The sequence below is a fragment of the Aspergillus karnatakaensis genome, assembly GCF_047715665.1.
Source record: "Aspergillus karnatakaensis strain CBS 102800 unplaced genomic scaffold BJY04scaffold_39, whole genome shotgun sequence".
Classification (NCBI taxonomy): domain Eukaryota; kingdom Fungi; phylum Ascomycota; class Eurotiomycetes; order Eurotiales; family Aspergillaceae; genus Aspergillus; species Aspergillus karnatakaensis.
The window spans coordinates 151712-164134 of NW_027395751.1; the positions used below are offsets into that span (position 1 = coordinate 151712).

Genomic DNA, 12423 nt, shown 5'->3' on the forward strand with positions numbered 1-12423 from the left:
CCAGCATGGGGGATGCCCGGGTCACGTGGGCATATCGACGAAAACGGCGGCATTGCGTATCCGAGCGGTCTTCAGTGGTCATGGCTTTCTTAACTACGGAGTAGGGCTTGCGGGTATTTACTGTTGATGGGGTACATAGTCCCTCGAGTCTGAAAGTTTCCGTTTCTGGATATCACACCAATCGACCAGTCATGCAGACTGACGAAAGGCAAGTATGCAGCGTCACCCCACGTGGGAAGTGATATCTTTGTACGACAGGAGATGTTTCACAATGACCGTCTCAACGCCCGTTATATCCAGCAGACTCGAGGTGGTCATCTGGCGCAGTCCTTCCCCAGGATCCACATACTAAATTCAGTAAAATGAAACAGAAACAAAGTGGTATAAGAAAAAGACAACGATACATATCGACAAGGCTAACCGATCCGCATACTGAACCGCGAACTGCTCGAACTCGAGTTATCACCACCCCACGATCCAGTCACATTCACTCCCCCAATCGTCCGAATCCCCATCATCCCTAGCATGGCTTGGCCCCTGTTCACTAAGTCACGCCCCTCCCCAATCTGCTCTCTGCGGTTGACTCCGTCCCGACGGAGGGTCTCGATCTGAGCTGCTTCCAGAATATCGGGGCAGTTGACTCCCTTCCACGCCGCCTCCCGGACAACAGGCGCCCACATCTCCGCGGCCTTTTCTTCACTGTGGCCAACGGCGTAGACCTTGCCAGATCCGCCAGGGAGAGAGTTGTCTGCAACGGTCTGGGAAGAGAACCACTCCGATCGGACGACTTCGTATCGGCGCTCCATGAACCAGATGATCGGCCAGGCGATGATCCACAGCTGCAGGATGATGCAGAGCCAGTAAATCCACGGGTTATTCCGGGCCTTGTTGATCCAATGAGGAGAATAGAACGTCACGAAGCCGTTCACGGTGACGGGAGAGATGCAGATGTGTCCTTGATAGCCGGTAGAGCGGATGTGAGAGGTAAGCGCCTTGCGCATGGGGGCGGGATCGAAGCCGTTGAGTCGTCGGCGGTAGGTAAATCTATACAAGACACATTAGCTGCTGGGATAGTAGGTATGGGACGAGTAACACGCACGATTTAACCAGCGAAGGATCGTTGCAGAACCGCTGACACCAACCCTTCAACCCCGGATAATTCTCCGTGATCTCCGCATCTTCCAAGTCCATCAGCCTCTGCCCCTCATCGCCCTCCGGCAGCGCAATGCGACCGGGCTTTTTCGATCGCGCCTTGATGCGGCCGCCGCGGTAGGCCTTTTGTCCATCGTTATCGCTCACGACCGTTGTATACGACCACCGCTCAGTAGGGCCGCTTCGTTCATTCTGTTTCCAGCGAAGGATGGTCCGGGTGATGTCGACCTTGAAACTAAAGTCGGTCACGGTCTCGGACTTTGTCTCATTGCCGCTCTTGCGGGATTCTTTGTGGGTGCCGCTGATGTGAAGGCATTGGCGTGGTGGGAGGTGGGTTTGCGCGGTGAGGTACGATTCGAGAGAGTCGGCGCTGGTGGTGTAGTTGGGATCGAGAGTCACAACTCCGCCGGCAGCATTCTTGGAGTGAACACTGTAGTATTTCTGGCCACCGGATGTGTGATAGGCGTCTGGGGGAGGGGACAGGAGGTTGTCTTCGGTGGGTAGGACAGCAGGTTGAGCGGCGGCTTGATCGTAGGAGGGGAGCTCGTCTGAGGCGGAAGAGGACGGCTGGGTCGGAGGAGGAGAAGGAGGGAGCTGGATCTGACCCATGGTGCTAGTCGATGGCGTGAGAAGATGAGAGATGGTGAGGATGGAGGAAGAGGAGGAGGCAATGCATTTTATGGCAAAAGGTGTTGTGTTGCCTGCAGGTGCCTGGCCCAGTGGCCCCTGATCCGATAAAATGCCAAGGCCTAAAAGTCGCCGCACTCAATTGACAGATTCTCATTGGTTAGGTTTCACCTACTGTTTGATGCTAAACTTCTTTCAACTCAGCCTCATCCTTCCAATCCAATAAGGTCCCTCCCCTTCACATGTCACTAAGCTAGCCACTGAGAGCAGCTTGCTGTAGCCATCAGTGTTGAGCAGAAGCTATGTCTTATGCAAGTTGCTATTCTTGATGGCAAGGTATACAGCTCTTAGCATACAGACATAGTCTTTGCGTGAATAAAAGCTGAGTCTATGGTATCAACATGGTTTTCTTATCACTACCTATCCTTTCCGGTTATTATGTTCATTTCGTGGTTGACTATGAGATTAGGGACTAGATGTGCGGATATATATATCTGCGCAACATAAACCATGAAAATAGAATCAAGCACTTGCAAACTAAAATAGTTAAGCTTAGAGCTAAGATTAGAAAGCAAGATACAGAGTGCTTAATTAGTTCTCCACTGGACTGGGCGAGAGAGCATGGTGGAACTCTGAGACAGTGAAAAACCCCTTGTGTTGATGGAAGGCAGCAGCTTATCCGACCGGCGTTTGCTTTTTCTTGTAGGCTCCCGCCAAACATTCGAGTTTCACAAACGCAACCCGAACCTTCACATGCAAGAGGGCTAAACCGATGTCAATGTTTCCAGGCCGGCGATCCCATCGCAAGTCCAAAGCCGGCTGTCTACAGTGCAAAAGGAGAAAAGTCAAGGTAAGTGCGCCAAGACCGGCCTTGGCCTTTGTTGACAGCAGCCTCAGTGCGATGAACGCAAGCCAACCTGCCAGAAATGTATCGTCCACGGCGTCTCGTGCTCATTCGAGGATGACCCTTTTCTACTGTCCACGGCACAGTCAATTGAGAGAGCAAGATCTGTTCCGGACCCGAGTCCGCACATCACTACTCCACCAATACCATCTCCATCACCCCTAGGCATTGCAGACCTTGAACTGCTACACCACTATATGACCTCAACATGCTATACTGTCTCACGGACGCCATCGATTCAATCAATATGGCGTGACCATGTTCCCCGAATCGGCTTCACCACCCCGTTCCTCCTTCATGCCGTTCTCGCCCTATCAGCCCTCCACCTCGCCCATTTGACCCCATCAAAACGAGCAACATACATCGCTCAAGCAGAATACCACCATGCAACCGGTATGAGCGCCGTCATCCCCTCAATGCAGACCCTCGCCTCCGACAACGGCGCAGCCATGTTTCTCTTCTCAGCACTAACATCGATACACTTCTGCGCGACGATCCACCACGGAACAGCCTCTTCCATCCTCTCAACGGAAGGACCATTATCAGAGTGGGCGCGGTTATTTCGAGGCACGAAAGCCGTAATCGACACAAGCAGCATCGATCTCCGAAGCGGAGAGCTAAGCCCGATATTCCTCACCGGCGCCTACTTCTCTTCTATCCGCCGGGACCCGAAAACACTACAGGAGGGTCAGATGTATGTCTGGGAGCTGAAGAAGTTTATTACCCAGCAGCATGCCCATGAGGAGGCCCTGCGAGAGATCTACATCAAAGTAGCGGATCAACTCGCCTGTACGCTAGCGGTAACATTGAGGCCTAATATCTTGGAGACCGGGACGGTGTTTGCATGGTTGATTGAAGCATCGGGTGAATATCTGGACTTGCTACGACAGGAGAAACCGACTGCTCTGATTGTATTTTCTTATTTCTGTGTTGCCGTGCAGCAGATTGAGTGGGCTTGGTGGACGGAGGGCCTTAGCTCCCGGCTGATGAGCCAGGCCTATACAGCGCTGGAGGAGGGGTATCGGATTTGGTTGAGGTGGCCGATGGAGCAGATGGGATGGAGTCCACGTAACTTGGTGTAGAACTTGCTTGCACTGATGTGGATGGGCTTGATAGCTCAAAAGCAAAGATTCAAGATTGATGCCGGTATTAAGATTTGCCTACTACATTGACCTTGTTTTCAAGGCATGTTTACTATACGAATAATAGAAACCATACCGAAACACACAATTCGATTGAATGTCTAGAAGACATGTTATATGCCTACTAGGTTAGGGAAGTAGACAACATCAGGCCGCAAATAATTCTCGCACCAACATTAAACTAGGAAAAACAAAAGAGATGAATGAGAGGATCAGAAATTCCGAGAGGGGTTTCCATCAGGGTCACCATTAGAACTCATCCCCCCAGATGGATTTGCAAGCTGATATTCGGTCGGGTCACCGTAAGCTGGCAGCAAACTGGCTATCTGGTTGTCAATATCATCAGTCTCCAAGAGATCCCCGGCGTCTCCCATCTCTGTGTCTTGTGGTTCGGACTGATTTGATTGAGCAAAGGTAGGGTCTTGGGATACTGTAGCCTGTTGGGACGCTCCTGGAACTGGCGGGGGAGGCATTAAAAGAGCATCGTTGTTGGGAGAAGCTGAAAGCTCCCACGACTCGGCTTGTCTATATCCTGGCGGAGGTTCGGGAACATTAGCTGGAGCGACAGGGCGAACAGCCACCGGTGCTGCTGGTTGTGCGGTCTCCGTTTGTGGGGTATTGCCTTTCTTCTTGTTTCTAAATCTGGCGTTAGATATCCTTTTCTTCGATAATCGGGCTTCCCTCTGCTCTGGAGTTTCTATCCTTCTCTTGTCGTTCCATTCTTTTTGCTTCGCTAATCGGGCTGCCCTCTTCTCTGGGTCCTCTGTCCTTCTCCTGGCGTTCCATTCTTTTAGCTTCGCTAATCGGGCTGCCCTCTTCTCTGGGTCCTCTGTCGCTGCAACTTCCTGGGGGGTCCGGTAGACGGTCTTTGGCAGAGGTTGACCGGGGGTATACGGCAGTCCTTGTTCTTGGAGTTTCTTCTTGAATCTATAACGGCGAGTGGCCTCATTCTTCCTCTGTCTAAATAACTCGGCGGCAGGATCCAATCCGCCGCTTGTGGCTGGGTTTTCTATCGATGATTGGATCACTATTTGGGCTTGCGTTCTCAAACTACCCACCGGGGCCTTCGCTTCTGCAAGCCTCTTTTGAAGCATCGCAAACGGGAGACTTGATGCTTCGGATGTTGTTGGTAGGGGAATATCTCGTGGCACTAGGTCAATCAAGTTAACTGGAGGAGGAGGAGTTTGGGGAATGAGGTCGTTAGTAGTGCTCTGACCACGGAGGCTGCCGATGGGGTCATAGGTCCTGGGGTCAAACTCCGCGAGAATCTGGGGGTCGATATTGTCAAGAATGCCCGTGCTAGGCACATCCACTTCCGGCTGAACCATAAGCTCAACCCTCTGCAGCGGTGGTTTAGCTATCAGTGGGGGTGAGGGTCGTTGTTGTAGCGCTGTAGTAGGTGGCTGTGTGCCTGCTTGCTGCCTTGCGTGGGCTACAGCTTGTTCGTCAACCACAGCGCCCAGGCTCGCAATTTGCTGCCGTAGCTGACGATTTTCTGCTATCAACTTCTCGGTTTCCACCCGCACATCTGCTACCTCGTTCAGATATCTAGGCGGCGGAATGACCTGCCCAGAGGCTTGCCCAGCAGATACCTGCGACAACGCTATTTGTTCTCGTGCTCTCGCATCCTCGCGCGCGGCCTCTTGTTGTAGTGCATATTCGTCGCCTCGTAAACGAGCTTCGTCACTGAGCCGCAGCTCTTCAAGTAGGTCAACTTCCCCGACACGCACGTCTCCTGGTGCTTGTGCTTGTGCGCGGATCTCACCCCTGGTCAATGGAACATTACCCCGGCTCCACGCCTCATTGGCAATCACGGCCGCCGCTTCTGCGAGTCCCCGACCCAGGGCATTCACAACCTTTGGAGGCTCTATGAGCTTTCCGGAATACGGTAGGACTCTGGATGTTCCTATAGTATGATCGGTTAGTGTGCATCTCTGACCAGCTTGGACGCATGGCTGACAACTCTTGACATCGTCAAGGCAACATGCTAGGCCGTGTGTTCGGCACCTGTCACAGGCCGTTGGCGAGGCCTTCATGGGCACCTCCAAGCGCATGACAAAGTATGGGTAGTCGATTTCAATCTTAACACGCCGGCCAAGAGGAGCCTTACCAGTCCTAGCGGCGGCCTTCTTCGCAAGTTCCTCCAGAAATAGGTCATAGGCAACTCGCAGATTACCTGCATACCATTTTTTGGGCACCTTCACCAGCGCCTGTTCTGTTTCTCGTCGAGACGCATCATCATCGTCGCCTTTGCTGCTGCTCGGACTGCTGCCGGGACTGCTGCCGGCATCATCTCCGTCGCCGCCGTCACCATCGTCGTTGCTGTCCCTAGGTGTTGTTAGCCATGATAGCTCCTGAGTCTCCATAGCTTTTAGCGCTTCATTAAACGCTTGCTTCTTGACACGCAGGTCTTTAGTACTTTTTCGGAATCCCATGGTCTTACCGACGGCTTCACCTCCAGACGCTGTGACTTTTATGCCTTGTGCGGAGGGAACCACACCATTCAGCGCTGCCTGGTTGGCGATCTGCGCAGCCCGTTCCGCAACTTGTAGACTCCGGGCCACAATAATTGCATCAGGCGTTTTAAGGACCGAAGCCGGCTTATACAGTTTTCTTGTCTTCGACACGTTATCTGTAGACGTGCACCGCGCCCCCGCCGTGTTACATCTCGTGCACGCATTCGTGCCATATGTATCACACCCCGTGGCGGCCAGAGCGCTACACCGATCGCAGCGTGAAGTGTGAGCACTGACGGGACGAATCAGGCACGCGATAAAGTGGGAAAAATCGATATCGATGCGAGTACGATTTCGAGTCCGAGGAACTCCCGACCTCTGTGCCACTACGTCCCCAACGTAGTCCAGGAACACTTCATACCCCTCACGCAAGTTTCCGCGTTCTACGCGACTGCGTGATACCTGGCATCCTAGCGGCATGGTTTTGACCTTTGGATTGGAGGGGCCTGGAAGTGCCTCTATCTTTGGCCACTTGTCGGGGTCGCCGTCGTCAACGTTGCGTCCTGAATCCGCACCTGCATCTTGCATTTCCACCTCCCCGGGTTCCGCTGATCCGTCCGTGTCAAGCTCGCTCGAATCCCCGTCGCTGTCGCTGTCGCTGTCACTGTCGCTGTCACTGTCGCTGTCTCTCCTCGGTTTTCGTACACCAGAATAGCCCATTGATCTCTTTTTGCGCGGCCCCTGATCTTCCTGCTCAAACTTGCGCTTTTGGCGCAAGGTAGAGCGTCTCGTGTTGATCCTAGCTGCCGCCGCGGGCTTCTCTTTTTGGGGTGAGGTTTTATTTGGCGGGGAGGACTCTCCTGGAGGAGGCTGATTGGAATCGTAAGTACTCCGCCTTGTACTTACCATCTTGGTGAATCGTCGAACCTTGTGTTCTTATTTAATTTCTTAGTAGTTTTCCTGTATAACTGGTCGTTTGGTAGATGTCAAAGTGAGTATGTAGAAGAGTTTCTGTATGTCGACACGAACTTCAGGCGTGTGGGAGATATGGGATGACTATATATGGCTTTCACTTTGATATGATTCCCATGTCGTTGATCAAACATGGTCTACCGCTTCATAAGTCTTTGAAGCACGAATAGCATGGTTTCAGTTCGAGTGACGAACAATGAGCATTGTACAATGGGTCAAACCTAGCCAGTCTTTGACCCTCAAAGAGTAAATGAGAGATTATACATAAGACTCTACGCTCAGACTCGAGTATACGCATTGTGATAAACTGAAATCCTAGTCTAGAAGTCAATGCGTGCTACAAGATAAATAGATACCGGCGGTCTATCGCGCTGTACAGCAAAGTATTACTTTGTCGTCTCGCGCGATCTGGTACTATGCTTATCCCCTGCTTACATCTTATCCCTCTGGCATTCTCGCATCCTTTACGTCGTAGGTTAAACGAGGTAGGGCTCGATATGGCTTGGCACGGCGGAGCGGAAGACTTGGCTTTCTGATACCCACGGGGGTATCGGCGAAGGAAATTAGCAAGCAATGTAATTCCAAGACCGTATCCTCTGCTATTGTACCCTAGCAGTTATCCGATAGTGTACGTGTCCTTATCATCTCTCATCACCTTGTACAATGCTCTGTCGCCTAACGTCTGGCTCCTGCTCTAAGCGTCGGGAGTTCCTTTACCTAGTCTAGGTGGGCGGAATTCTCTGTGTGAATTCTCTGTAGCGAGAGACGGAACGGACGAAAGTTTTAAACTCGTCTTCCAGACGACACTCCATATGATATACTAGCCGAATAATCTCAGTAGGGCTACGAGTTCACGGGACATACTACTGAACAAGACGGCGACCCAATTCAAAGCTTTAGCATGTCTTTGGTTCTGCGTTCATATCTAATGCATGCCATACTTTGTGTGCACTGAACACTGGGATTGGTACCGATAGTGAGACCTGTCTATATCCTGTACTAACTTCTTACTGATGGTGAAGAAATTCCTGCAAGGCATGAAACTTGACTAGAACTCTAAGAAATGTAACATATATGCCAACTATAATCAGGTAGTTACCCCTTAGGGCTTGTGAGAGATGTAGAAAACACAACACGAAGCAAAACAAATACAACAAGAAAATAATTCTAGGGAAACTAAGGAAAAACTGGGGGAGATCATTGGTCTGGAGCAGAGAGTCCGAAGCTCCTAGGGGTGCTTATCAATGCGTGCGAGCTGGTGATCAGTCGGATCACCGTAGGCTGGAAGATAATTAGCTATCTGGTATCTGAGTCCATCGAACTCGGAGCCATAGCCATATGCATCAAGATCTCCCATTTCCGTGTCCTGTGGCTCAGGCTCATTGGACTGGGCAAAGGTAGGGGCTTGGGCTTGCTCAAAAGACTGCCAAGGCTGTGCTTGCACATATCCTGGAGGGGGCTGGAAGACGTTAGCAGGAACGTCAGCTGGAGCAGCAGCACGAGCAGCACGAGCGGCTGCCGGCTGGACGTTTCCACCCACTGGCTGTTGATGGGTGTTTTGTGCCTGGGTCATGTCCTCGAATTGAACCTCTTCGCTCGAGACTCGAGTAATGGGTTCTTCAGCCTGAGAGACTACTCGCTGCTGATTTTGTGCCTCGATCCTAGCTTTCCTTTTTGCTTTATATCTCTCGGTAACGGCCCGCCTCGAAACGTTTCTGTTCTTTTTCTTTTCAAGAGCAGCGGCTGCCATAACCAACAGAGTTCGAACGTCATCTGCATCTTTGACGGGCCCAGAAACGTTGCGAAGGAGGCGATCAATGTCACGTTTGTCCACATTTTCCCTGAAGAACTGGTCGTCTGCAATGTCACTTGGGCTTTTGCCTGCCCGTTCAGCACGCCCTTCGCACGCCCTTTGGGCGTTATCAGACTGCCGCTTCTCCTCTTTCCTCATTACCTCAATTGCCATCTGGATCACAGCTTCATCGCCAGCCCCTTCTCCCTGAACAATTCCTTGTCTCGTCAATAGTCCGTGTATCTGCTGAAGTTGATCATTGGGTGTTGAATCGAATGGTCTGCCCGCCTTGGGCGTGTCCTGAGATATCTGGTGATGCGTTCTCAAACTCCCAACTGGAGCCGCCGCTTCTGCCAGACGACGTTGAAGAATCGCGTAACCAAGACTTGGTCGTGCGGGTGCTCCCAGTGTGTTGACGGTAGCAGCCCCCGACAAATCAAAGTTGGATTGCCCGATGGTAGGCGTCTGCTGACCAGCCGGCACAAACAACTCTCCGTCTTCTTCACTGTCCGAAAGGGCTCCTGAGGCCGCGGCTAAGGCTAAGGCTGGATCTATGTTGGGGTCGTCTTCTTCCGGCTGAACCATTAAGGAAAGCGCCCGACGTTGGACTGCTGGAATCTGCAACGGGCCTGGAAGCTCTTGCGCAGAAGTTGAATAAACAGCTGTTTGTACTGCTTGACTTACAGCTTTTTCATCCACCGTTCCACCCTTGTTTGCGATTTGTAGCCGTAGCTGATCAACTTCCGCACGGAGTCGCACAACCTCTTCTGTTGTACTGGTGAGTTTCGTGTTGGGCGTAGTGTTTGACTGACCTAACGTTATCACCTCGCGTGCTGCTGCGGCTTGCCGTGCCTGTTCACGAGGTGAAGGTCTTTGCTGGGCGTGTTCAAGCTCCAAAAGCACCGCCTCACGCTCAAGTTCGCGACTAATATCCGAACGAGTCAGATGTCGTATGCCACCCCCAGCTCCACCGTCTTCCTTGTTATCACCCCCATCATCCTCCTCGCCGTCGCCCTCGCCGTCGCCCTCTCCCCCACCCTCAGCTTCACCATCGCTCTCACCTCCCTGACCGGTTGTCGCCATCCACCTAGTCGCCCCTGGCTGTTTTTGCCTTTGCCATGACTCGCTCGCCAACTTCGCTGCCGCTTCTGCATATTCTTTGCTGAGCACTTGCATAATTCTCGCAGGCTTCTTCAAGACCCCGGGCCATGGAAGGACCCTTGCTGTCTTTGTTTTAGCATTAGTTATAGTACATTGCTGACCTGCCCTGGCACAGGACGAGCAACTGGTGATGTTATCATGCCCGCAAACATGCCCCTGTGCGCGACACCGATCACACAAATTGTGCGAAACTGCCACTGGCCTGTCTAGTGCCATGATGAAATGTGCATAGTCAATCTCAATTCGGGATCGTTTGTCAGGTAGAGCCCTGCCGAGCCGTTTAGCTATTCTCCTAGCAATCTCGTCCAAGAATGTGTTGTAAGCTCCCCGAAGGCTACTGCTAGCCCGGCTGGTGCGCGACTGTACCGTCGCTGTTGCTGGAGCTTGAGGTTTGAGCTGTCGCTTGGGTTGGCTCCTCGATGGTCCAGCTGCAATGTTGTCCTTTGGTGCCTCTGCTTCACGTCTGCTGGCATCAATAGCCGCGTCGAGGTCAGCCTGTTCTTGTTCCTCTAATGCTTCCTCGTCCTGGGCGTCGATCATCTCTTGATCAGCATCCTCATCATTTCCTTCGGCACGGCCTTTTCCTTTATTCGTCTTTGAAGTCACAGGGTCATTGTCATCGTCATCGCCGCCGCCGTCGTTGTTATCGTCGTCGTCGTCGTTACCACCTTCACTGTCCTCAGCACTACCAGCAACCTTCAGCCCTGTCAGTTGCTCATTCTCCATTTCTCTCAGAACTTCGCGTATGCATCTTTTCTCAGTTCTTCTAGCCAATGCCGTTCGATGCACTCTCTTGTTCTTACCATATCCTGCCGACAATGGACGGCGTTTATCCAGCCATGCTTGGTTGGCTATCAGTGCAGCTCGTTCCGCAGTTTTCTTGCTAAAGCTTGCAATGGCATCAGTGCGTGGAGTAGGACCAACAGGCGGAGCAAACGTAGCCCTTGTCTTCTTAACACTATCTGTACTGGTACATGGCAAGCCGACTTTGATGCAGGAATCACAGGCGTGGGTCTTATCGGAACCGCAGGGCAGCGCATACACGCTGCACCGATCACATCTTATATGGGCATTCACTTCGCGGAGCAGGCACATGGTGAAGTGCGAAAAATCGATTTCGATTCGTGTCCGCCCGCAACGCCGAGGTATGCCCGACTTTGCAGCTGCTCGTTCCAAGACGCAGTCGAGGTAGTTATCGTACCCGGTTCGCAACGTGTTACCAATTGCTGGAATGGTGGTTCCCTTCGGAACTGTGTTTATGCGCGGGTCTGAGGGTCCCTCGGCTGTTTCGACTTTGGGCCATTTGCCTGCCTCGAAAACCAGAGGTGCTGCGAGTGCCTTGGATGCCCTTTTCGCTCCCTTCTTCTTGACATTGGCTGCAGACTCATACTCCTTTTCACTACTGCTGGTATCGTCGTCATCGTCATCATTATCACTATCCAGGCTGAGATCGCTGAGCTCTTCGGGATCGTTATCGAGATCGACCTTCTCCTTTTTGCGAGATGTCTTCTCTTGTTCCTCCGCTTTGCGCTTTAGGCGAAGAGATTGGCGTCTCCCAGAGGAGTTGTTGTCGGCCGCGGGTCCGTCAGCGCCGACTGTACTTCTCCCTGAACTCACCATTCTGTAGGGGATTTTGTGACTTCAAATTCGTATCTGTTGTGTTCGTAGTTCTCGGTATGCTGTAAGTTATTGGGGGACTTGTCTTTTGCTGGATGTCAATATCGCATCTAGCAATGTCGTTACAGGGTAGACTTCAAGTCAGCCTTCGCGGCTCGCATGGGTGTCTCAACTGTTATGTAGACATCCAAACTTGAAAGAATCAAGGGATGTTAGTTGATGGTGGGTTTCTGTGCTTCTTTGGTCTTTGACAGATACAAAGAGAAGAGTTTCGGTCGAGGATAGGACAAGGGGAATGTCACAAGAAAATTGAAAATACGGTTAAGCACACAATCAAAACTCCATTCAAAGGAGTGCACCTCAGATATGACGACATCGAAATTGTGCTCAAAAGGCGTGCACCTCAGACATGATCTCTTTGACACTGCGCAAAGCCATTGTTCTACTCGCTGGAACGAGATCTGCAAAATTCGGCGTAGAAGCAATCTGTTACCCTGCACAACTTCCCCACCTGTTAGGTAACCAGATTTGCTGCATCACTGTTTATAGAAATATGTCAAGAAATGCCACTGTTGTCTATCGTCAACCTGGGCGCTCGTG

General features: G+C 51.8%; 4 protein-coding genes across 4 annotated transcripts; 1 reads left to right on the forward strand and 3 right to left on the reverse strand.

The window, feature by feature from the left end:
- Window positions 1-52: 52 nt before the first annotated feature.
- BJY04DRAFT_96805 (uncharacterized protein) lies at window positions 53-2139 on the reverse strand. Its single transcript, XM_073721395.1, has 2 exons — window positions 1100-2139; window positions 53-1044 (listed from the first exon to the last, which is right to left on the reverse strand). The coding sequence occupies exons 1-2, from the start codon at window positions 1759-1761 to the stop codon at window positions 417-419; spliced, it is 1290 nt and encodes a 429-aa protein (XP_073569058.1). The 5' UTR covers window positions 1762-2139; the 3' UTR covers window positions 53-416.
- Window positions 2140-2485: 346 nt separating this feature from the next.
- Window positions 2486-3911, forward strand: BJY04DRAFT_194113 (Zn(II)2Cys6 transcription factor). The gene is made up of 2 exons (XM_073712015.1): window positions 2486-2629; window positions 2677-3911. Exons 1-2 carry the CDS (start codon window positions 2552-2554, stop codon window positions 3763-3765), a joined length of 1167 nt encoding a protein of 388 aa, XP_073569059.1. The 5' UTR covers window positions 2486-2551; the 3' UTR covers window positions 3766-3911.
- Window positions 3912-4037: 126 nt separating this feature from the next.
- BJY04DRAFT_220363 (uncharacterized protein) lies at window positions 4038-7190 on the reverse strand (the record flags this gene model as incomplete). The annotated part of the gene is made up of 1 exon (XM_073716847.1): window positions 4038-7190. One exon carries the CDS (start codon window positions 7188-7190, stop codon window positions 4038-4040), a length of 3153 nt encoding a protein of 1050 aa, XP_073569060.1.
- Window positions 7191-8481: 1291 nt separating this feature from the next.
- Window positions 8482-11826, reverse strand: BJY04DRAFT_220364 (uncharacterized protein; the record flags this gene model as incomplete). The annotated part of the gene is made up of 2 exons (XM_073716848.1): window positions 8482-10272; window positions 10357-11826. 2 exons carry the CDS (start codon window positions 11824-11826, stop codon window positions 8482-8484), a joined length of 3261 nt encoding a protein of 1086 aa, XP_073569061.1.
- Window positions 11827-12423: the final 597 nt, after the last annotated feature.

Coding starts and splice junctions, on each gene's coding strand:
- BJY04DRAFT_96805 (XM_073721395.1), bottom strand. CDS start 1,761: ATGGGTCAGATCCAGCTCCCTCCTTCTCCTCCTCCGACCCAGCCGTCC. Junction 1,045..1,099: donor GATCCTTCGCTGGTTAAATC/GTGCGTGTTACT, acceptor TGTCTTGTATAG/ATTTACCTACCGCCGACGAC.
- BJY04DRAFT_194113 (XM_073712015.1), top strand. CDS start 2,552: ATGTCAATGTTTCCAGGCCGGCGATCCCATCGCAAGTCCAAAGCCGGC. Junction 2,630..2,676: donor GCAAAAGGAGAAAAGTCAAG/GTAAGTGCGCCA, acceptor CAGCAGCCTCAG/TGCGATGAACGCAAGCCAAC.